Source organism: Sus scrofa, chromosome 9 (genome assembly GCF_000003025.6).
Source record: "Sus scrofa isolate TJ Tabasco breed Duroc chromosome 9, Sscrofa11.1, whole genome shotgun sequence".
Taxonomy (NCBI): domain Eukaryota; kingdom Metazoa; phylum Chordata; class Mammalia; order Artiodactyla; family Suidae; genus Sus; species Sus scrofa.
Window position 1 is genome coordinate 27,067,866 of NC_010451.4, and position 23,030 is coordinate 27,090,895.

General features: G+C 46.3%; 2 protein-coding genes across 2 annotated transcripts; both read left to right on the forward strand.

Moving 5' to 3' along the window:
• LOC100627657 (lysine-specific demethylase 4D-like) lies at positions 4,571-7,494 on the forward strand. Its single transcript, XM_021063943.1, has 2 exons — positions 4,571-6,283; positions 6,322-7,494. Exons 1-2 carry the CDS (start codon positions 4,886-4,888, stop codon positions 6,451-6,453), a joined length of 1,530 nt encoding a protein of 509 aa, XP_020919602.1. The 5' UTR covers positions 4,571-4,885; the 3' UTR covers positions 6,454-7,494.
• On the forward strand, positions 15,483-17,828 carry LOC100627380 (lysine-specific demethylase 4D-like). The gene has a single exon (XM_005667256.3). It carries the CDS (start codon positions 16,437-16,439, stop codon positions 17,826-17,828), a length of 1,392 nt encoding a protein of 463 aa, XP_005667313.2. The 5' UTR covers positions 15,483-16,436.

Below are 23,030 nucleotides of genomic sequence, written 5' to 3' on the forward strand. Positions count from 1 at the left end.
CCGTCAGAATGGACCCTAGATGACACATAGGGACCTCTGGTACCTCTTGCAGGACACAGGAGATATGGAGAGTTTCTATTACTTTGAACAGTGGCATGTGAACTGATTTTTTGTATTTTGTAGTCTTACTGGGGACACCAGGGTGAGGGAGATTAAATGCCTTGATCTCTAAAGGCATTTGAGCATCTCCTTGCTCCATTTCTTTAGCATGGTTTTCTACTCCCCCTGGTTCTTGAGTAGACCCAATACTAATAGTGTTTTGTGCCCCGACAACTATACTAGCTCTGTTATACTGCTTCTGCTCCCATTCTGGCTTTCCCAGGGAAATCCTTCTGTTCCTAAAAGGACCCTGAAGTTTATACAACCTTCAGATCCCATTAAACCTGGATCTGCTCTTGGAAACCTCCAGGGAATTTGTGCAGAACCAGTAAGTCACAAATATCCAATAATTTTATATGGTCACTCTAAGGAGATTCAGAATCTCTAGGAAGTCTTCTGAGATTTTATGCACCACCTTAAGATAGAAGTAGGCATGTTTGTCCCTCCTGACAGGGGCATCTATGAAATTGATCTTACAGGAAAGAGCCTGGCATGAGCTCCTCTGTATCATTTGCCAGCTATTCCTCTCTACTCAGGAACACATTGTCATCTTAGCAATTCCTTCAAACACAGTAGCTCTGACAGTGGAGGATGCTGATTGTTTGAGCTTACAGAATTGCTTTTATTTTTAGGATGTGATTTCAGAGTTGTTGAGGGTTGGCAGTTCTGAGGTTTTTTTTTTGTTTTTTGGTTTTTTTTTTTTGGTAAGAAATCTCAAAGTAAAAATTTCAAGCAAATACTTGTGTTTTACAGACTGATAACATTAAAAATGAGGCCTTTTACTAGACATTTGGAAGAGATGATTGGATAGTTGATAGGATTCTATTGTGATGGGATGAGGAATGATGGAATTAGGTGGGGGCTGATTTGAGTAGAATCTTAAAGAGATACACAGGTCCTGGTTAGTAATTCATGTTTCATTTGGAAATGTTTTCTAGAGAGGAAAATTATCTCTAATTTTATCCAAAGCAAGACAATCAGAGGAAACGTCACTGGAAGGTGATGTCTGTGCTGACTGTTGAATTGCCTGGGTGCAAAGATTACCAGGCAGGAGTGTCCTGGGCCCTTTTTGAGACACAGCCAGGAATGTGGTTTGAACCGAGAGAGCAAGGGGTAGAATAGAAAGGGGTGAGGTCAAGGAGCTTGATAGTGGCCCAGATCATGTAGGGACTTTTAGGACATTTGAAGGATTCTAAGCGAGGTGGAGTAGGTGTGCCTGGAGTTTGAGGAGAGGGGAAGGTGAAACAGAATATTTACAGGGTGGAAATTCGGAGAGTGTAAGAGGATTAGGAAAGTATTAAGGGAGCTCTTGAAATTGCTATTAATGAAATAGTTTACTGACGTCTTTTTGTTTGTTTCTTCCTTCTTTTTTTTTTTTTTTTTTTGGTCTTTTTAGGGCTAAATCCTCCCCTCAGCATATGGGGGTTCCCAGGCAAGGGGTCTAATCAGAGCTACATTGCTGGCCTACACCACAGCCACAGCAATGTGGAATCCGAGCTGTGTCTGTGACCTACACTGAAGCTCCTGGCTATGCCAGATCCATAAAACACTAAGTGAGGCCAGGGATTGAACCTGAGGTCTCATGGATACTAGCCGGGTTCATTACTGCTGAGCCACTGTGGGAACTCCTTTTTTTCTTTCTAACTTTAATGAGAATGTTACATTTGTTAAGAATGCTCCCTCCTATTTTTAACAATGAAATTCTTTATCTTACAAAAGAAGTTTCTTTTGATGCTTTTCAAGTAAGATTTTTAAACTCAAGAATGGATGTTGCATTTCATCAAATGCCTTTGTGGCACCTACAAGATGATATTTTTCAATACCTTTGTTAATATTTTGACTTATATCATTAGACTTTCCAATGTTGAATCATCCTTGCATTCCTGGGGTATATTCTATTTGGTCATTATGTAGTAATTATTTTACCATATTGCTGCATTTCCTTGGATAACATTCTGTTTGATGCTTTTTTATGCTTATAAATAGATGATCATGGAGTTCCTGTCGTGGCACAGCGGAAACAAATCCGACTACGAACCAGGAGGTTGCAGGTTCAATCCCGGGCCTCAGTCAGTGGGTTAAGGATCCAGCGCTGCCGTGAGCTGTGGTGCAGGTCACGGACGTGGCTCAGATCTGGCGTTGCTGTGGCTGTGGCTGTGGCTGGCAGCAACAGCTCTGATTAGACCCCTAGCCTGGGAACCTCAATATGCTGTAGGTGCGGCCCTAGAAAGATAAAAGACAAAAAAATAAATAAACAAATAGATGATCATAGCTTTATTTTCTGTGGCCCCCCTTTTTTTTGGGGGGGTTTTGTTTTTGGTATCAGAGATCAGAATAGCCTCATTTGAATAGCTTTCCAACCTTTCTATACTCTGAAACAATTTGCATTATAAGAGTTAACTGTGTCTTAAAAATTTGCTAGATTCACATATAAAATGATGTGTCTTCTGGATTTTTAGGGGTCATACTTTGAACCAGATTCTTATATTGGGTATTGAAGCTTTCTAGTTTTTCTTAGATCCATTTTGGATATGTTTCCTCCCTAGAAAAGTGTTCTCTTTTGAAAATTTTGATGTCAAGTTGCTCCCAAGAGTCTCTTCTGAGATTTTAAAAAATTCTCTACTGTCTTACTAGCTTTGTGTATTTCTAGTAGTTTATTTTTACCTTCTTTCTTTTCTTATGATTAGTTTGGCCCAAGGTTTGTTGCTTATTATTAATTTCTTCAAAGAACATTTTTGGTCATCATCCCTCTGTTTTGTATGTGTTCTCTTTCATTAATTTCATCTTTATTGCTTATTATTTCTTTACTCGTCCTTCTTCTTTCTCATATTTTCTAACCTCATCAATTGAATGTTAGGTTCATTTATTTTCAATCACTCTTCCTTTTCCTTTTAATACAATGAAATAGATCACTCAGTCTTCTTTAATGCTTTTCACCCTGAATTATATTTTAAAATACATGTATTTTGTTGAAATTAAACACATTTTTTAAAACTTAAAATTGATTTCGCAGAAATTTGTGAAAATCATCATAACTTCACGAATTACTACAGTGAGTCATTCTGATGCCTGTGTCACCAGCACCTGGGTTCAGAACAGAATATTCACATTATTCTAGAAACCTCTTCCTGCCCCCACTCACATCACAACCTCTCTTTCACAAAAGTAACCATTACTATGAATTTGAACACAGATTTTACTTTGCCTCTTTTTTCGCTCCATATAAGTGGAAACATGAGGTAGGTATTCTTTTGAGTCTGGATCATTTTGCTCAGTACTTATAAAATTATTCTGACATTTTCATGTGGTTTTTCTTTATCTTCATTGCTATATTGTGGTCCTTTGAATGAATATACTCCAGCTTATTTATCCATTCTACTGTTTCGTTTTTCCACCACACCTGTGGCATATAGAAGTTGCTAGGCCGGGGGTCAAATTGGAGCTGCAGCTTCTGGCTACACCACAGCTCACTGCAATGTCAGATCCTTAACCCACTGATCAAAGTCAGGGATTAAACCTGCATTCTCATAGAGACAGGTCAGGTCCTTAACCTGCTGAGCCAAAATGGGAACTCCTATCCATTCCACAGTTGATGGACATGTGGGTTTTTTCCAGTGTCTGGCTACCAGAAATAATGTTGCTGTCAACATTCTTAGACTTGACTTTCAGGGCACAGCTGTGCATATATCCTAGGCATATAGTAACAGTTGAATCATAGCACTTTTTTAGTAAGTACTATCCAGAAAGTTTTACAAAGTACATGTAATTATTTTCATTCTCCTTACTAGGGTACAAGAACGTCCATGGTTCCAAATCAAGACCACTTCCTGTATTGCCAGTCTTATAAATTTTTAGCCTTTATTTGCGTATGTAATTATAGCGGTGGTGTTTTATTTGCACTTCCCTAATAACTTTCCCCCAAATATTAGTTTTCTTTTTTTCTTTTTTCTTTTTCTATTGCCATTTCTTGGGCCGCTCCTGCGGCATATGGAGGTTCCCAGGCTAGGGGTCCAATCGGAGCTGTAGCCACCGGCCTACGCCAGAGCCACAGCAACGCAGGATCCGAGCTGTGTCTGCAGCCTACACCACAGCTCACGGCAACACCGGATCCTTAACCCACTGAGCAAGGCCAGGGATCGAACCCACCACCTCACGGTTCCTAGTTGGATTCATTAACCACTGAGCCACGATGGGAACGCCTCTTTTCTTCTTTTTAAAGTTTTACTGAAGAATTGTTGATTTACAATGTTGTGATTATGTCTGCTGTCAACAAAGTGATTCAGTTATACATATATACACATATCCATCCCTTTTCAGATTCTTTTCTCATTATGTTATCATAGAATATTGAGTCGAGGTCCCTGTGCTATATACAGCAAGTCCCCCCATTGGCCAGTCATTCCAGATACCACAGTGTGCATATGCTAGTTTTCAACATTTATGTATTTTTTTTTTAAGGTTTTATTTTCAATACTGCCCTGAAGACACTACATTTGGAATACTCACCCAAGGCTGGGTGATTCACTAGAGCTCAAGAGGACAGAGTCAAGTGTCAACTGAGAAACATTACTGACTTGCAAGATCAGCCACCATCAGTTCTGGACAAAGCTTCTACACTGAGTGGAGTCCCCTAGAAAATCAGCAAGGCTAAGAAATATTGTCAACTTCTTGCATAAAAGTCCACTGGGGGTTCTTCGTGACTCATACTCAAAACCAAAAAAGGAGCATTTTCCAGCATCCTCGCCTATTTAGAACATATCTAAAAACTTGAGATTATTACTAATTAATGGAGGCTATGAAGTCTAAGGCCAATTATGTCCAGAATCCAAGTTGTAGCATAATGATATTTCATCCAACCAAAGAAGAGTTTAATGATTTTGATAAATACATTGCTTACATAGAATCCCAAGGTGCACACAGAGCAGGCCTGGCCAAGGTAATTCCCCCCAAAGGATGGAAAGCCAGACAGACTTATGAGGATATCAGTGACATCTCAATAGCTGCCCCTCTCCAGCAGGAGGCTTCTGGGAAGGCAGGTGTGTTTACTCAGTACCACAGAAAGAAGAAAGCCATGACCGTGAGTGAGTATTGCCACTTAGCAAACAGTGAAAAATATCAAGCTCCACCACACTTGGATTTTGAGGACCTGGAGCAAACATACTGGAAAACGCGCCTGTACGGTTCCCCCATCTACGGCGCCGATGTCAGTGGCTCGTTGTTCGATGAGAACACGAAGCAGTGGAACCTGGGCCACCTGGGCACCATCCAGGACCTGCTGGAGCAGGAGTGCGGAGTGGCCATCGACGGCGTCAACAGCCCGTACCTGTACTTCGGCATGTGGAAGACCGGCTTCGCCTGGCACACGGAGGACATGGACCTTTACAGCCTCAACTTCCTGCACTTCGGGGAGCCCAAGACGTGGTACGCGGTGCCCCCTGCGCATGGCCGGCGCCTGGAACGCCTGGCCAGGGAGCTGTTCCCTGGCCCCGCGCGGGGCTGCGAGGCCTTCCTGAGACACAAGGTGGCGCTCATCTCGCCCACGGTCCTCAAGGCCCAGGGCATCCCCTTCGGCCGCGTCACGCAGGAGGCGGGCGAGTTCATGGTGACGTTTCCCTATGGCTACCACTCGGGCTTCAACCACGGCTTCAACTGCGCCGAAGCCATCAATTTCGCCACCCCGCGCTGGGTCGATTATGGCAAAGTGGCGTCGCAGTGCAGCTGCGGGGAGGCGCGGGTGGTGTTCTCCATGGACGCGTTCGTGCGCATCCTGCAACCCGAGCGCTATGAGCTGTGGAAACGGGGCCAGGATCGGGTGGCGCTGGAACACACGGAGCACCTGTCCTCGCCTGGCAGCCTGGAGTTGAGTGCCTGGAGGGAGGTCCGCGAGCCTGCGGGGGCTGCTTTCAGCCCAAGGTACTGCCCGCCTCGTGCGGCCTCACGCCACCGTCGTCCAGGGTCTGCGGGTGGTGGGACCTGCCGCCCAGCCCCTGTGCGTTCTGTGTCCTCAAGCCCTGCACGAGTCCGGCCTTCCTCCTCCGCTGCCCAGCTCGAGGCTTCTGCTGCTCGCAGCTCCAGGAAGCCCAGATCCACCCGGTGGCCAACCCCATGCCCAGCCACCCCTGATCTCCGTCTAAGTGGCCGGCATGTTTCAAATCGTCGTCCTCGGGAACAGGGCACTCAGGAGTGAACAGTCCAGGCCCAGGCTAAGAGGTGCCTCTCCCAAGACACAGCTGGGGCCTCAAGCCTCAACCCCTGCCTGCTGTTGGACCCTTGATGGACAGCCCAGTCCCTCTGAGCCCTGGGCTCCAGCATCCTGCTGAGGCTTCTGGGCACTGCTGTGCCCCTGTCCCCTAAGCCTAACGATGCCTTTGGGCTCCAGTGCTCTTGTGTGTGGAGGATCTTTGAGACTGGCCCCATGTCCACGTCAGAGCTTTGGGTATTTGCAGGTCCCTGGTCTCGCACGAAAGGCCCTCCTGTGTGGCCGCTGGTGGTACTGGCTCCATGGTCTTTACCAGATTCTCCAAAGTTTATTCTTCCTCCCGGACTTTTTTGGGAATCTGCTAACACCTGCGCGTCACCCCCTGACAGATTTCATCCACTGGACACGCTAGTGTCTCCGCAAACTAGGTCCTGCTGAGGCTCCCAGAGCCCCGTCTACCTCAGACTCCCATCCTGCGGGCCACCTCTGGATGCTGCTGAGCTTCTGAAGCATCCTGGGCCTTGGCTGCCCTCCAGTCTCTCTCCTTTTCCTCTTCCCCCTCCCCTTGCCCCTCTTCTTGCCAAACTAGCCCTTCTGGCCCATTAGGTTTGTGGTGGCTCAGGCACGAGCATCACCTTCCTGAGTCCTTGGTGTGCTGACAATGTGTTCTCTGCCAGGATTTGTTCACAAGGATATTAAACGTAGCTGGAATGTTCAAAGCCGATGTTTCCTCTCCTGTTGTTCAATCAATCCTTTGAGAGACGGTGCTTCTTTTCTGCAGTGTTTTTTTTTTGGGGGGTGTGTGGGTGTGAGGGGGCCCTGGGCCAGTGGCCTAGGACGTTCCCAGGTCAGGGATTAAATTGGTGCCATAGCAGGAACCACTGCAGTGACATCGCCAGATCCTTAACCCCCTGAGCCAACAGGGAACTTTTTTTCTGCACTTTTCTCAATACTTATATCCAAACATTTCAATCAAAGCTTATTTTTATGAGCTGGTTACATTCTGCAGTGTTGGCGAGTGAGTTTGGGGGATGGTTGTTGGGTTCTGGGTGGCTAGCTTGGTTGGGGGATGTGGTTCGGAGGCATATCAGAAGGCTGACTTGGACATCGCCTGGTCCTTGAGTGACCCATGCTGCTGGGAGAGATGAGCACACATAGGTCAAAGAGAGCCACCATCTGAAAATCTCCTGTCCATGTGTCTATGGCCTTTTCAAAGCTGCGTGTGTATTTCACATGGTTAAGCCATGGATTCATCCCAGGAAACAAGCCCGCATGTACATGAACAAGATGATGTCCGTCGGTAACATGAGTTGTGAAGAAAGTAAAGGGGATGGGATGATGGAGCAGAATAAGCAGGAACCAGCCTGGTTCAGTGGTGTTGGCAATTAAGATAACTCTGTCTTGGAGCACCAGTGTAGGAAAATGAGACACGTGGACAACAAGCAATCTCAACAAGGTCTTTACTTCTGCAGAAGGGCGCGGGTACTCCAAAAAGCACATGCACGCCGAACAAAAGACCCTCCCCTATGTATCCCTAAATGCTCGTGATTTACCTGTTCCCTTCCCATTGGTCAGGTCAGGGCGCACATTCTTCCAGGTCGGCTAAATGAAACAAATTGTTGCTGGGACAAGAGGTAAACAGAAACGGGGTCGCAGGGGCATTTCCGCTGAAACCGGGGCAAAATGTAGTAACCAAGATTTTCTTTGATAGAAAAGCCATTGTGGGAGTTCCCGTTGTGGTGCAGTTGTTAATGGATCTGACTAGGAACCATGAGGTTGCCGGTTCAATCCCTGGCCTTGCTCAGTGGGTTAAGGATCCGGTGTTGCCATGAGCTGTGGTGTAGGTTGCAGGTGTGGCTCAGATCCCGAGTTTCTGTGGCTGTGGTGTAGGCTGGCAGCTGTAGCTCCGATTAGACCGCTAGCCTGGGAACCTCCATATGCCATGGGAAGCGGCCCTAGAAAAAGGCCAAAAAAAAAAAAAAAAAAAAGACAAAAAAAAATATGTATAAAAGACATTATGTTACTTTCCACAGTGGTCAGCAAGGCTTCATAGAGCAGGAGCCCTTTCATAGTTCCAAATGCCAAGGAAAAATGTCTAGAGCTGCCTTTCTCTTGGAGAAGACAGCAGTGTAACCTAATGTGGAACTTGCAGTTTTGTTTCTCCAGGGAGAGGGCAAACAGCTCTTTTGCGTCTGGGGCATAGAGAGGAAGAAGGAAGGGAGAGGTTGGGTCCAGGGTATGTAGGACCTTGGAGCTCATGTTAAGTATTTGAGTTTTTTCAAAGTGAAATGAGACATTTCAAACAGCACTTGACAGGCTATACTTTGCCTATTTAAATAATCACCTTGGTAATTCTGTGGACCATGTGGGGCAGGAGAAGTAGACCCTCTAAGTAATACAGGTGCGAGTGGGTGGTTACTTAGATTAGGCTTTAGTGTTGGGAATGTACAGACATGGCCAAACTCAGAATACATTTTGGAAATTGAAAAGAGTAGTTTGGATGCAGAAGGAAATGTTTCAGAGAGCAAGCCACGATTCTCCTCCTCCCAGCTTTCCTCCTGAGAATTTCAGTAAAACTCTGGAATTTGAACCACCATTTAAAACTGAAGGCAGTGATGAAAAAGCAATGCTTGTTTGAAGCTCTGACTGGGGAGCAGCAAAAGCCCACCTCCCATCCATAACACCGTGAGGGCAGGCGACTTAGTGGTTGTGTATTCTGCGGAAAACTGAAGCTGAGAGCCTGAGCTCAGGGACTCTGGGCACAGTGGAGGGTGGGAGGGAGATGCTTGGCTGAACGGGGGATATTAAACCCTGTATTGAGATGGGGGAGCCACAAGGTGGAAGCAGCCTGGAATCCCTTGTGTCTCGAGACATATTTTTACAATATTTTCTTAGCTTCTTTGCTTCTGTTTTCTATGCTGAAAATTCCTTCTTGTCCTGCTTTGCTTTACCCCATATTCCTGCATGAAAAACAGTCTCAGTGCTGATAAATGATTTAAGCTTAAGAACAAAGACCTAAAGGCATAAGTTATTCATATGGTCAGCTGAATGAGGACAGAATGTGTTGGTCTAGGCACGCAGGACCTGTGCAGATTGGCACACCATTTGCATAGCGTGATATGTCCTCTAAAGAGTAAGAGGAAAATGAGCCTCATGGCCCCAAGGGGTTTATGAGGGTGGTTAGCAGGATATGCATTAGCAAGGAGAACAAAAGTGTAAACCTAGGCACCCTGGTCGAGGCAGATAGGCATGCTGTCTGCAGAAACACAATGATGATTCTCTAGAATGCTATGCATAGATAGCTGACATCAAGCTTCCTCAATGCTAATGATTGTTAAATGCCTAAAGGTCAGAATAAAAGCTTAATCAGGTCGTGGCGCAGTGGTTAACAAATCCGACTAGGAACCATGAGGTTGTGGGTTCGAACCCTGGCCTTGCTCAGTGGGCTAAGGCTCTAGCGTTGCTGTGAGCTGTGGTGTAGTTTGCAGACATGGCTCGGATCCCGCGTTGCTGTGGCTCTGGTGTAGACCGGAGGCTACAGCTCCGATTGGACCCCTAGCCTGGGAACCTCCATATGCCGCGGGAGCGGCCCTAGAAAAGGCAAAAAAAAAAAAAGCTTAATCAGCTACTGGCTATGTGACTTTAAAAATAATTTAAAAGGAGTTCCCATCGTGGCGCAGTGGTTAACGAATCCGACTAGGAACCATGAGGTTGCGGGTTCGGTCCCTGCCCTTGCTCAGTGGGTTAACGATCCGGCGTTGCCGTGAGCTGTGGTGTAGGTTGCAGACGCGGCTCGGATCCCGCGTTGCTGTGGCTCTGGCGTAGGCCGGTGGCTACAGCTCCGATTCAACCCCTAGCCTGGGAATCTCCATATGCCGCGGGAGCGGCCCAAGAAACAGCAACAACAACAACAACAACAAAAGACAAAAAAGACAAAAAAAAAAAAAAAAAAAAAAAGACCAAAAAAAAAAAAAATAATTTAAAAAAACCTATATCCTGCACCTTCAACCCTCTTCTCACTTGATATAATCCTAACGAGCACAGTAAAAGCAGTGTGGTTTCTCAAGGCTGTGCTCTTGGTCCCTGAGACCTTGAGTCCCCTGGTTCCCACCTTTAACTAAGATAAATGTCTCTGTGTCTTTTTTGTTGTTGTTGGTCTTTTTGACTTTTCTAGGGCCACTCCTGTGGCATATGGAGGTTCTCAGGCTAGGGGCTCCGTAGCCACCGGCCTACGGCAGAGCTACAGCAACTCTGGATCCGAGCTGCGTCTGCAACCTACACCACAGCTCACGGCAACGCTGGATCCTTAACCCACTGAGCAAGATCAGGGATCGAACCCACAACCTCATGGTTCTTAGTCGGGTTCTTCAACCATTGCACCACAATGGGAACTCCATCTCTGTGTCTTGTTTTATGTTAACTTTTTCCCTTAATCACCTGTTCTTCAGCCCTAACCTGCTGAGCTGGTCTCAGCACCTTGGAAGTCAGCAGCCCTAAGGAGTATCTGGACTCCAGTAAAGTTTATATGAGCGAAGAGTCAATTGTTATGTGATAACTGAAATCTTGAGGAGCTTTGGTCCTTTAATTTAGGTCCGTTGATATGGCAATGCAGAGAAAAAAGGGAACTATGAAAAGGCTCTGTGAACACAGTAGCCTGATTCTTATTCCCATTTTCTTTCTTTCTTTTTTTGCTTCTTTTTATTGGAGGGTACAACCATGGCATGCAGAAGTTTCTGAGCCAGGAATCAAAACCCGCACCACAGCTGTAACCAGAACCACACACAGCACTGCCAACACGGGATCCTTAACCTGCTGAGCCAGGAGGTGACCCCTCATCTCCCTCTTTTCAATTTTAGAAACTGGAATTCTCCTTGTTCTATTTTAGAAATATCACAATGTCTTCTGGCAGATAGATGTCCCCCAAAGTCCAGGAAAAAAATTGGGATTTTGAAGGAAAAAAACATTTCAGAAAATATTGCCCCCTTGTACTCCTTATGCTTTCATTCAACCACTCTCATACTTAAAAAAAATTTCCCCTGCTCAATAAGGACAAGTACTATCAAGAATGCAGTTCAGGAGGAGTTCCCTTTGTGGCTCAGCAGGTTAAAGATCCAGCAATGCAGTGTCCATGAGGATGTGAGTTCAATCCCTGACCTGGTGTGTTAAGGGTCTAGCGTTGCCCCAAGTTGCTCTGTAGGTCTCAGATGTGGCTTGGATTCAACCCCTGGCCTGGAAACTCCCATACGCTGCAGTTGCAGCCGTAAAAAAAAAATAACAAAGAATTCAGAGTTCCCATAACCCTCATATGGCTCGTCTGGTTAAGGATCTAGCTTGTCACTGGTGTGGCTCTGGTTATAGCTATGGTGCAAGGTAGATCCCTGGCCCAGGGAACTTCCCCATGCCAAAAAATAAATAAATAAATAATAAAAGAACAAAAGAGGAAGAGAGTGAAAAGATAAATCAAAGAGCGAAAACAGTAATCATATGCCTCATATCCAGTGAAGAACTAATAAGCAGAACATAGAACTACGACCAAGACAGAAAGTCAACCAGACAGAAAAACAGACAAAACACTCGATGAGGCACTTCAGGAAGGAGCAGATCCAATCAGCCAACAAACATCGGAAACATTTGTTCCCCCTCATCAGCAGCCAAGTATATGCAAGTCATTACCAGGTCCCCCATGCTCTCACCTGATTGGCTAAAACCGAAAAGGCCATAGGTTTGCCAAAGTGAAGGGCAATGAGCACCCTCTTATGCAACTAGTGAGTGAGTAAATTGGTAGATTGTTGAAAAACAGTCTGGCAATGTAAGGTTGGAGTTTACACATCTATGGCCAAGAGATCCCTTTTTTGGACACGTGTGCTCCAATACACACCTCCAAGAAGTCTCAGGGCAACGCTGTCTGTAAGAGGCCCAAAGTGGAAACGACCCAAAGCCCCATCAACAGGAGAAAGTTTCTGTGGTTGAATACTTTATACCCTGCACCAAAAGTCCAGCTACGTGCAGCAGCATAAATGATGAAGAAAAAAACCACACACAAAATACATTAAAGTACATATGCACATTTGTATTCATATGACGTTATGCACAGTTTTCAAGAGTGGGCACAGTTTTAATTTTATAATGTTCGCCAAAATTGCTGTGTGAATAGTTAGAGTCAGGTCAGTTGAGGAGGCTGAAATCTGGGAGGAAGGGCACAAGGCAGGCTGCCTGGCACTGACGGTCATTTCATTTCTGTTCCCTCTATAGTTATTTGTCAATCTGCACACACACTTTCTAGATTTCTATAAGCACCTGATCTTTTATAATTTCAAAATATTTTTTAAAGACGCTAGGAAGTTCTCTTGTGGCATAGCAGGTTAAGTAGCGGCTTTGCCACAGCGGTGGTGCAGGTCACTGCCATGGTGCAGGTTCAATCCCGGGCCCTGGAACTAACACAGGCTGTGGGTGTGGCCAAAGAGACACATATAGACATATATGTATATATACATATATGTAATATTTTAAAAACACTCTGGAAATTGTCATATGGGGGCTCATAGAATCATCTGGTTTATATTGTAAACTGTTTGGATTATGCTTGAAATTTTTTTCAGTCTAATATTTTTTACTGATGCCTTCTCTGGTTTATTATTTTATTACATATACAATACCTACTCATTAAGGACTTGTCTTAGATTTATGAAAAATTGAGCCTTTAATTCCAGTGTTCCCAAACCACTCACATTTCTCCCTATTACTGACAACTTAATTCTTATGGTACATTTATTACCATTAGCATATTAAACTGATATTCATGATGAATATCAATATATTCTTGTTTACTAATGGCTATAATTTGGTCACATTTCATTACTTTTCCCCCAGTGTCCTTTATCTAGTTCCACAATCTCATCCAAAGTACTGTTTTGAGGAAGTTCTCATTGTGACTCCGTGGGTTAAGAACCGGGCTAGTATGCATGAAGTTATGGGTTTGATCCCTGGCCTTTCTCAGTGGGTTAAGGATCAAGCGTTGCTGCAAGCTCTAGCTTATGTCACATACATGGCTCAGATCTGGTGTTGTTGTGGCTGTGGTGTAGTCAGCAGCTGCAGCTCAGATTCTGCCCCTAGCCTGGGAACTTCTACATGCTGCTAGTGCGGCCCTAAAAGGAAAAAAAATACTGTTTGGATGACATTTCAAATGTTTTTATTCTAATATTGTTTCCTGATGCCTTCTCTATTTGTTAATTATTTTATTCTATTTAATAATACCTAATTTTTAAGGACAGTTCTAGATTCACAAGAAAGTGAGCACATAGTTCGGGGAGTTTCCACCCATAGTTGTCCCTAAGATGAACATCTTAATTCCAATGGTACCTGTGTCACAACTCACTGAACCAATATCAGTGGGTTCTTGTTTACTAACGGCTCTAAATTGTTCAGATTTCCTCACTATTTACCCAATGTCCTTTTTCAGTTCCAAGACCTCATCCCAAATACCAAACTACATTTCGTTTTTATGCCTCCTTAGGTCCCTCTGGGCTGTAACAGATCCTCAGACTGTCCTTGTCTTGGACACAATGTTTATACTCCCACATATGACAGTTTGGGGGAATATGGGTCAGGTGTGTTGAAGGACACCCCTCTACTGGAATTTGCCTGATGCTCTTCTTATGATCGGCTTGGGTTTGTGCATTTTTTGGAGGAAGACTGCAGAGGTAATTTTACGACATTTTCATCACGTCATATCAAGGACCTGTACTACCCACATCATTTGACTCCTGATGTTGACCTGGCTGAAAGAGCAGTTTGGCAGGCTCCTCTTCGAGACCCTTCCTCCCCCTCCCTTATCCCCCCCACTTCCCCCCCCCACTTGCCACTCTCACCAGGGAGCAGGGTGTCACACTCTCTTCCTTTAGGGAGGAGAAGGATGTCATTTATTTGGAATCTTCTGCAGAAGAGATGATCTCTTGTCAATTGCCAGTGATTTGATTATGTCAGTATGAGTTCTTAGATATCGCTTGTATACTTTGGGTTCTAATGCAACACTATTTTCATTGTTTGGTCGTTGAAATTGTTTTGGCTTTGGCCACTGGGAGCTGTTTCCTCTGGTTCCCTTGCCCCTTTGATGTGCCCCTGTCACATCAAATGGGTCCCTAAGTTCAAGTTCTCCAGGATGCTCCAGGATCATGCTGTATATTTCCTGCTCAGGTCCTAGAAACTTTATTTCCTTGATCAGTATAGCTGTTTTTTTCTTTCGTTTTGTAAGTATCAGATTTCTGGTTTTCTTTTCTTTTCTTTCTTTCTTTTTCTTTTTTCTTTTTTGACTTTTAGGGCCACACCCACGGCATATGGAGTATCAGATTTCTGGTTTTCTTTTCTTTTCTTTCTTTCTTCTTCTTTTTTCTTTTTTGGCTTTTAGGGCCACACCCACGGCATATGGAGGTTCCCAGGCCAGGGGTCCAATCGGAGCTGTAGCCGCCAGCCTAGGCCACGGCCCCAACAATCTGTGATCTGAACCGTGTCTGCAACCTTCACCACAGCTCACGGCAATGCCAGATCGTCAACCCACTGAGCAAGGCCAGGGATCGAACCTGAAACCTCACGGTTCCCAGTCGGATTCGTTAACCACTGCGCCACGGTGGGAACTCCTGTTTGTTTTTAAAGACTTTCCACTATGATTATAAATATGCCAGCTTTTCCTTATCATTCTCAGTCTTGGCGTTCTATGTCTCAGGGCTACGTGACCAGGGGTCTACAGTGCGTGATATTTCCAGGTGAGTTTTGCTTTATGACAACCAAAGGTGTCCTTGTTGTCTCTTATAAATACATTGGATGTTAATTGCTGCTAGACCAGAATTCTTTTGTTTAATATCTTCATGGCTGGGTTTTCCCACTCCTTTTTTTTTTTTTTTTTTTCTCAACCTCTTACTTGGCTTGAAGATTGGCTTAAAAAGGGAGTTCCCATCCTGACTCAGCAGTAATGAACCCGATTAGAATCCATGGGGCCCTGGGTTCTATCCCTGGTGTCCATGATCATCGGATCAAGGATCTGGCATTGCCATGACCAGAGGGTAGGTCACAGACTCAGCTCAATCCTGTATTGCTATGGCTGTGGCATAGGCCAGCAGCCACACCTCCTATTCGACCCCTGTCCTGGGAACTTTCATATGCCACGGGTGTGGACCTAAAAACACAAAAATCCATCAACCAACCAATCAATCAATCAGCTAATAATCAGTTAAAGATTGGTTTAAACACACAAAGGGCAGCGCTGACCAATCAGAACGCTGGTCACGTGATTCCTCTTGATTAGTGCCGATGAAATCAAATCACTGCTCAGGTATAAAGGCAGAGCCATCAGGACATGGTCTGCATTCAGAGGCCTGCTGCCAAGAGGACTTTGTCTCTCTGGGTTCTCCACTCGCATCAGGATTCTCCACTCGCATCAGGATTCTCCACTCGCACCAGGATTCGGTTGCAAGGAGGTAGGTGACTTTCTTTCTGCTATTTGTGCTTGTGAGCAAAAGAGTTGGTTTTTTTTTTTTCCTCACAGGTTTTCAAAAGGGCCTGGAGTTCTGTGTATATATACACACACTCGCCCTAACAATTACCTTGCTATGGAAATGCGTACATTGTGCCTTTAACTACACATGTGAAAGTTGACGTTGCTGTACTAATTTTCTTTCACTTGACGTGAAGTCAGTGTTTCTTTTGTCATCCGCTTATTCTCAAATAGTCTGTATTCTTTTCTTGAGGTTTGGCTGGGACCCCTCCACGAAGAGACCTTCTGTTCCAGTGAGGCCTGACAATCAAGAGAGGCCTCCGAGGTACTCACAGCCCTTCCACCTGCCAGGAAGGAACCTCTCAGAGCTGCAGGCTGAGGCAGATCCCAGCCCAGAGAGCCGTCTCCACCGGGGAAACACTCGATTTTCTTGGGGCACAGAGTGCTGACCAGAGAGGAGTCCCGGTAACGTGACAGGCTGGAAAAGAGACCAGCTCCTGCCTGCACAAGTTCAAGTCTCAGCGACTGCTTCACAGACCCAGCAAAGCTTTGCTGAAGTAAAGGAAGCGTAGGGCAGACGTCACTCCTCAGCATCCGGGGCTCTGGCGCCTACCTGAGGCCTTAGAGTCCGGTGCTTGTGGGATCACAGCCATGACGTCCAGGCCCTGTGGGGTCCAGAACCCAGGCTGTGCCATTATGACCTTCTACCCAACCCTGGAAGAATTTGAAGACTTCAGCCAATATATCGCTTACATGGAATCGCAAGGGGCACACCACGCTGGCCTGGCCAAGGTAATTCCCCCCAAAGGATGGAAAGCCAGACAGACTTATGAGGATATCAGTGACATCTCAATAGCTGCCCCTCTCCAGCAGGTAGCCTTTGGGGAGGCAGGTGTGTTTACTCAGTACCACAGAAAGAAGAGAGCCATGACTGTGAGCCAGTATCACCACCTCGCACATACTGTAAAATATCAAGCTCCACCACACTTGGATTTTGAGGACCTGGAGCAAACATACTGGAAAACGCGCCTGTACGGATCCCCCATCTACGGCGCCGATGTCAGTGGCTCGTTGTTCGATGAGAACACGAGGCAGTGGAACCTGGGCCACCTGGGCACCATCCAGGACCTGCTGGAGCAGGAGTGCGGAGTGGCCATCGACGGCGTCAACAGCCCGTACCTGTACTTCGGCATGTGGAAGACCGGCTTCGCCTGGCACACGGAGGACATGGACCTTTACAGCCTCAACTTCCTGCACTTCGGGGAGCCCAAGACGTGGTACGCGGTGCCCCCTGCGCATGGCCGGCGCCTGGAACGCCTGGCCAGGGAGCTGTTCCCTGGCCCCGCGCGGGGCTGCGAGGCCTTCCTGAGACACAAGGTGGCGCTCATCTCGCCCACGGTCCTCAAGGCCCAGGGCATCCCCTTCGGCCGCGTCACGCAGGAGGCGGGCGAGTTCATGGTGACGTTTCCCTATGGCTACCACTCGGGCTTCAACCACGGCTTCAACTGCGCCGAAGCCATCAATTTCGCCACCCCGCGCTGGGTCGATTATGGCAAAGTGGCGTCGCAGTGCAGCTGCGGGGAGGCGCGGGTGGTGTTCTCCATGGACGCGTTCGTGCGCATCCTGCAACCCGAGCGCTATGAGCTGTGGAAACGGGGCCAGGATCGGGTGGCGCTGGAACACACGGAGCACCTGTCCTCGCCTGGCAGCCTGGAGTTGAGTGCCTGGAGGGAGGTCCGCGAGCCTGCCCGGGCTGCTTTCAGCCCAAGGTACTGCCCGCCTCGTGCGGCCTCACGCCACCGTCGTCCAGGGTCTGCGGGTGGTGGGACCTGCCGCCCAGCCCCTGTGCGTTCTGTGTCCTCAAGCCCTGCACGAGTCCGGCCTTCCTCCTCCGCTGCCCAGCTCGAGGCTTCTGCTGCTCGCAGCTCCAGGAAGCCCAGATCCACCCGGTGGCCAACCCCATGCCCAGCCACCCCTGATCTCCGTCTAAGTGGCCGGCATGTTTCAAATCGTCGTCCTCGGGAACAGGGCACTCAGGAGTGAACAGTCCAGGCCCAGGCTAAGAGGTGCCTCTCCCAAGACACAGCTGGGGCCTCAAGCCTCAACCCCTGCCTGCTGTTGGACCCTTGATGGACAGCCCAGTCCCTCTGAGCCCTGGGCTCCAGCATCCTGCTGAGGCTTCTGGGCACTGCTGTGCCCCTGTCTCCTAAGCCTAACGATGCCTTTGGGCTCCAGTGCTCTTGTGTGTGGAGGATCTTGGAGACTGGCCCCATGTCCACGTCAGAGCTTTGGGTATTTGCAGGTCCCTGGTCTCGCACGAAAGGCCCTCCTGTGTGGCCGCTGGTGGTACTGGCTCCATGGTCTTTACCAGATTCTCCAAAGTTTATTCTTCCTCCCGGACTTTTTTGGGAATCTGCTAACACCTGCGCGTCACCCCCTGACAGATTTCATCCACTGGACACGCTAGTGTCTCCGCAAACTAGGTCCTGCTGAGGCTCCCAGAGCCCCGTCTACCTCAGACTCCCATCCTGCGGGCCACCTCTGGATGCTGCTGAGCTTCTGAAGCATCCTGGGCCTTGGCTGCCCTCCAGTCTCTCTCCTTTTCCTCTTCCCCCTCCCCTTGCCCCTCTTCTTGCCAAACTAGCCCTTCTGGCCCATTAGGTTTGTGGTGGCTCAGGCACGAGCATCACCTTCCTGAGTCCTTGGTGTGCTGACAATGTGTTCTCTGCCAGGATTTGTTCACAAGGATATTAAACGTAGCTGGAATGTTCAAAGCCGATGTTTCCTCTCCTGTTGTTCAATCAATCCTTTGAGAGACGGTGCTTCTTTTCTGCAGTGTTTTTTTTTTGGGGGGTGTGTGGGTGGGAGGGGGCTCTGGGCCAGTGGCCTAGGACGTTCCCAGGTCAGGGATTAAATTGGTGCCATAGCAGGAACCACTGCAGTGACATCGCCAGATCCTTAACCCCCTGAGCCAACAGGGAACTTTTTTTCTGCACTTTTCTCAATACTTATATCCAAACATTTCAATCAAAGCTTATTTTTATGAGCTGGTTACATTCTGCAGTGTTGGCGAGTGAGTTTGGGGGATGGTTGTTGGGTTCTGGGTGGCTAGCTTGGTTGGGGGATGTGGTTCGGAGCCATATCAGAAGGCTGACTTGGACATCGCCTGGTCCTTGAGTGACCCATGCTGCTGGTCAAAGAGAGCCACCATCTGAAAATCTCCTGTCCATGTGTCTATGGCCTTTTCAAAGCTGCGTGTGTATTTCACATGGTTAAGCCATGGATTCATCCCAGGAAACAAGCCCGCATGTACATGAACAAGATGATGTCCGTCGGTAACATGAGCTGTGAAGAAAGTAAAGGGGATGGGATGATGGAGCAGAATGGGCAAGAAACGTAGCCGAAACCCAGCCTCTGTACACCGGCACTATTTCAGTCTTCGGCACAGAGATGTGGGTGAAGCCACCAAACAGCTTTATTGCCTTTCCAGGCAAAGGAAGGCACCGCCGGCTAGTGCGTTACAACTGTGTCCTCCCTTGAAGGGGATCGTCAGGGGTCTTACAGGTTGAGCTTGAAAAAACAGGGTCTTGATAAGGATTAGGGTGCCTCCCACCATCGATAATTTCAGCATTATCAAGGCCGGAGTCAGGTGGTCTGGGGACAGTTTCCGGTGGTCTCTGTGGTTATCTCCCTTGACCGTCTGTTTGCAGCGAAGTTTGCTCACACTGAAAAGTGGGCATTAGGGAGCGCTGCAAAGGAAAAGGAAGCACTAGGCAGGCAATACAACCCTAATCAGAAAGTGATCCTTAGTCAAAGGAAGCAATTAAGCAAGGAAGACATCACTTCTGAACAGCAGGTTAGTCAGTGGCTAAGGTGGGGCGTAACATTATGGAGATGTTTTAACCAGTTTTTAGCTGTATCAAGATTTCTCATTCTTTAACTCTTGAGTCAGCCTTTTGAGACTGAGGGGAGGCCTGGGAGGCGGAAAGAAAGGCCTTTTCGAAGCCTAAGGACACATGGGCCTGTAGCCGGTTTCAAAGCCTGCCTGGTCCAGCGGTCAGGGAAGGGTTCACCGAGCAGGAGCCCTTTCCCAGTCCCAAATGACAAAGAGGAAGGTCCAGAGCTGATTCCCCTTGGAGGAGACAGCAAGTGTCACAGACCTAATGTGCGGATTGTGTTTTTCCAGGCACAGAATGAAACTCCTTTGGGTCTGGGGCATAGAGAGCAAGAAGGAGGGAGAGGTGGGGACCAGGGTATGTAGGACCTTGAGCTCATGTTAAGTACCTGAGTTCTTTTCAAGATGCGAATAGAAAGCAATACATTTGACGTTTCAAACAGCACTTGACATGCTATGATTTGCATATTTAAATAATGACCGTGATTGTTCTGTGGACCACGTGGGGGCAGAAGTAGAACAGTCCGAAGTAATAGAGGTGAGAGTGGGTGGTTCCTTAGATTTAGGCTTTAGTGCTGGGAATGCACAGAAGCGGCCAAACTCAGAATACATTTTGGAAATTGAAAAGAGTAGTTTGGATGCAGAAGGAAATGTTTCAGAGAGCAAGCCACGATTCTCCTCCTTCCAGCTCTCCTCCTCAGAATTTGAATAAGACTCTGGAATTTGAACCACCATTTAAAACTGAAGGCAGTGATGAAAAAGCAATGCTTGTTTGAAGCTCTGACTGGGGAGCAGCAAAAGCCCACCTCCCATCCATAACACCGTGAGGGCAGGCGACTTAGTGGTTGTGTATTCTGCGGAAAACTGAAGCTGAGAGCCTGAGCTCAGGGACTCTGGGCACAGTGGAGGGTGGGAGGGAGATGCTTGGCTGAACAGGGAATTAAGCCCTGTATTGAGATGGTGGAGCCACAAGGTGGAAGCAGCCTGGAATCCCCTGGAAGGCAGCAGCCCTCGGGAGCATCTGGACCCAAAGTAGAATTTGGATGAGCAAGGATCCAACTGTAATGTGATAACTGAGACCTTGGGGGCGGGGGGTGGTCCATTAATTTAGGCCAGTTGTGGAAATGGCAATGCAGAGAAATCAGGAAACTATGAAAAGGCTCTGGGAAGAGAGCCTGGCTCCTATTTCCATTCCCTTCCTCCCTCCCTCTCTTCCTTCCTTCCTTCCTCTCTTTCTTTCCTTTCTTCTTTTCACTGGGGGCACACCCATGGCATGTGGAAGTTCTCCAGGCCAAAGATCAAACTCGCGCAGTAGCTGTAACCAGAGCCACAGCAGTGACAATACCAGATCCTTAAGCTGCTGACACGAGGTGACTCCTCATACTGCTATTTTCAATTTTAGAAATGGAAATTCCCCTTGCTCTATTTCAGCAATATCACAATGTCTTCTCTGGCAGTAGATGTCCCCCAGGGTCTAGGATAAGAAAACATTGCAGGTTTTGAAGGAAATTTTTTTTTTCAGAAAATATTGCCCCCTTGTACTCCTTATGCTTTCACTTATTTAATCTCATACTTAAAAAAAATTTCCCCTGATCAATAAGGACAAACAATATCAGGAATGCAGTTTAGGAGGAGCTCTGTGTGTGGCTGAGGGGGTTGACGACTAGACCTTGTCTCTGTGAGGATGGGAGTTCAATCCCTGGCCTGGCTGAGTGTGTTAAGGATCCATCATTGCCCCAAGCTGTGTTGTAGCTTTCAGATGTGGCTAAGATTTGGCCTCTGGATGAGGAACTTCCATATGCTGCAGGTACAGCCTTAAAAAAAAAAAAAAAAAAAAAAAAAAAAGAATACAGAGTTCCCATTGTCCCCATGTGACTCAGGAGGTTAAGGATCAAGCCTGTCACTGGTGTGGCTCTGGTTCCAGGTATGGTGCAAATTAGATCCCTGGCCCAGGGAACTTCTCCATGCCAAGGGTGTGAACAAAAAAAAAAAAAAAAAAAAAAAAAAGGAGAGAGAGAGTAAAAGACAAGTCAAAAAGTGAAAACAGATACTGTATTCCTCATATCCAATAAAGAACTAATAAGCAGAACATAGAACTACGACCAAGACAGAAAGTCAACCAGACAGAAAAATGGACAAAACACTTGATGAGACACTTCAGGAAGGAGCAGATCCAATCAGCCAACAAACATCAGAAAAATTTCTTCACCCTCATCAATAACCAAGTAAATGCAAAGTCATTATGAGGGCCCCCTGCCCTCATCTGATTGGCTAAAACTTAAAAAGGCCAAAGATTGTTGAAAAACAGTCTGGCAATGTAAGGTTGGAGTTTACACATCTATGGCCAAGAGATCCCTTTTTTGGACACGTGTGCTCCAATACACACCTCCAAGAAGTCTCAGGGCAACGCTGTCTGTAAGAGGCCCAAAGTGGAAACGACCCAAAGGCCCATCAACGGGAGAAAGTTTCTGTGGTTGAATACTTTATACCCTGCACCAAAAGTCCAGCTACGTGCAGCAGCATAAATGATGAAGAAAAAACCACACGCAAAATACATTAAAGTGCATATGCACATTTGTATTCATATGAAGCTATGCACAGTTTTCAAGAGTGGGCACAGTTTTAATTTTACGATGTTCGCCAAAATTGCTGTGTGAATAGTTAGAGTCAGGTCAGTTGAGGAGGCTGAAATCTGGGAGGAAGGGCACAAGGCAGGCTGCCCGGCATTGGCACAAGCTTGCCGTTCTTGACCCAGTGGTGGTTCCGCTTCTGTTCCCTCTATAGTATTTGTTAATCTGCACACACAATTTATAGATTTTTGTAAGCACATTTGATCTTTTATAATTTCAAAATATTTTTTAAAGACGCTAGGAAGTTCTCTTGTGACAAAGCAATTTAAGTACTGGCTTTGCCACAGCGGTGGTGCAGGTCACTGCTGTGGTGCAGATTCAATCCCTGGACCTGAAACTCGCACATGCTGTGAGTGTGGCCAAAGATATACATAATATTATAACATATTATATTATAACACATATAAAATATATATTATATTATAATATATGTAATATAATATAATATATATATAATATGAAAGATATATAAAATATATACAATATTTTTTAAAACACTCCAAAACTTAAGTCATATGTTGGTTCATAGAATCATCTCGTCTATATTGCAGACTGTTTTGATTATGTTTGACAGTTTTTTCAGTCTAATATTTTCTATTGATGCCTTCTCTGGTTTATATTTTATCATGTAGGTGCCAATATAATAAAAGTAAGAAGAATAGGTACTTCATAAAGACTTTTTTTAGATTTTTACATTTACTTTTTTTAGATTTACCAAAA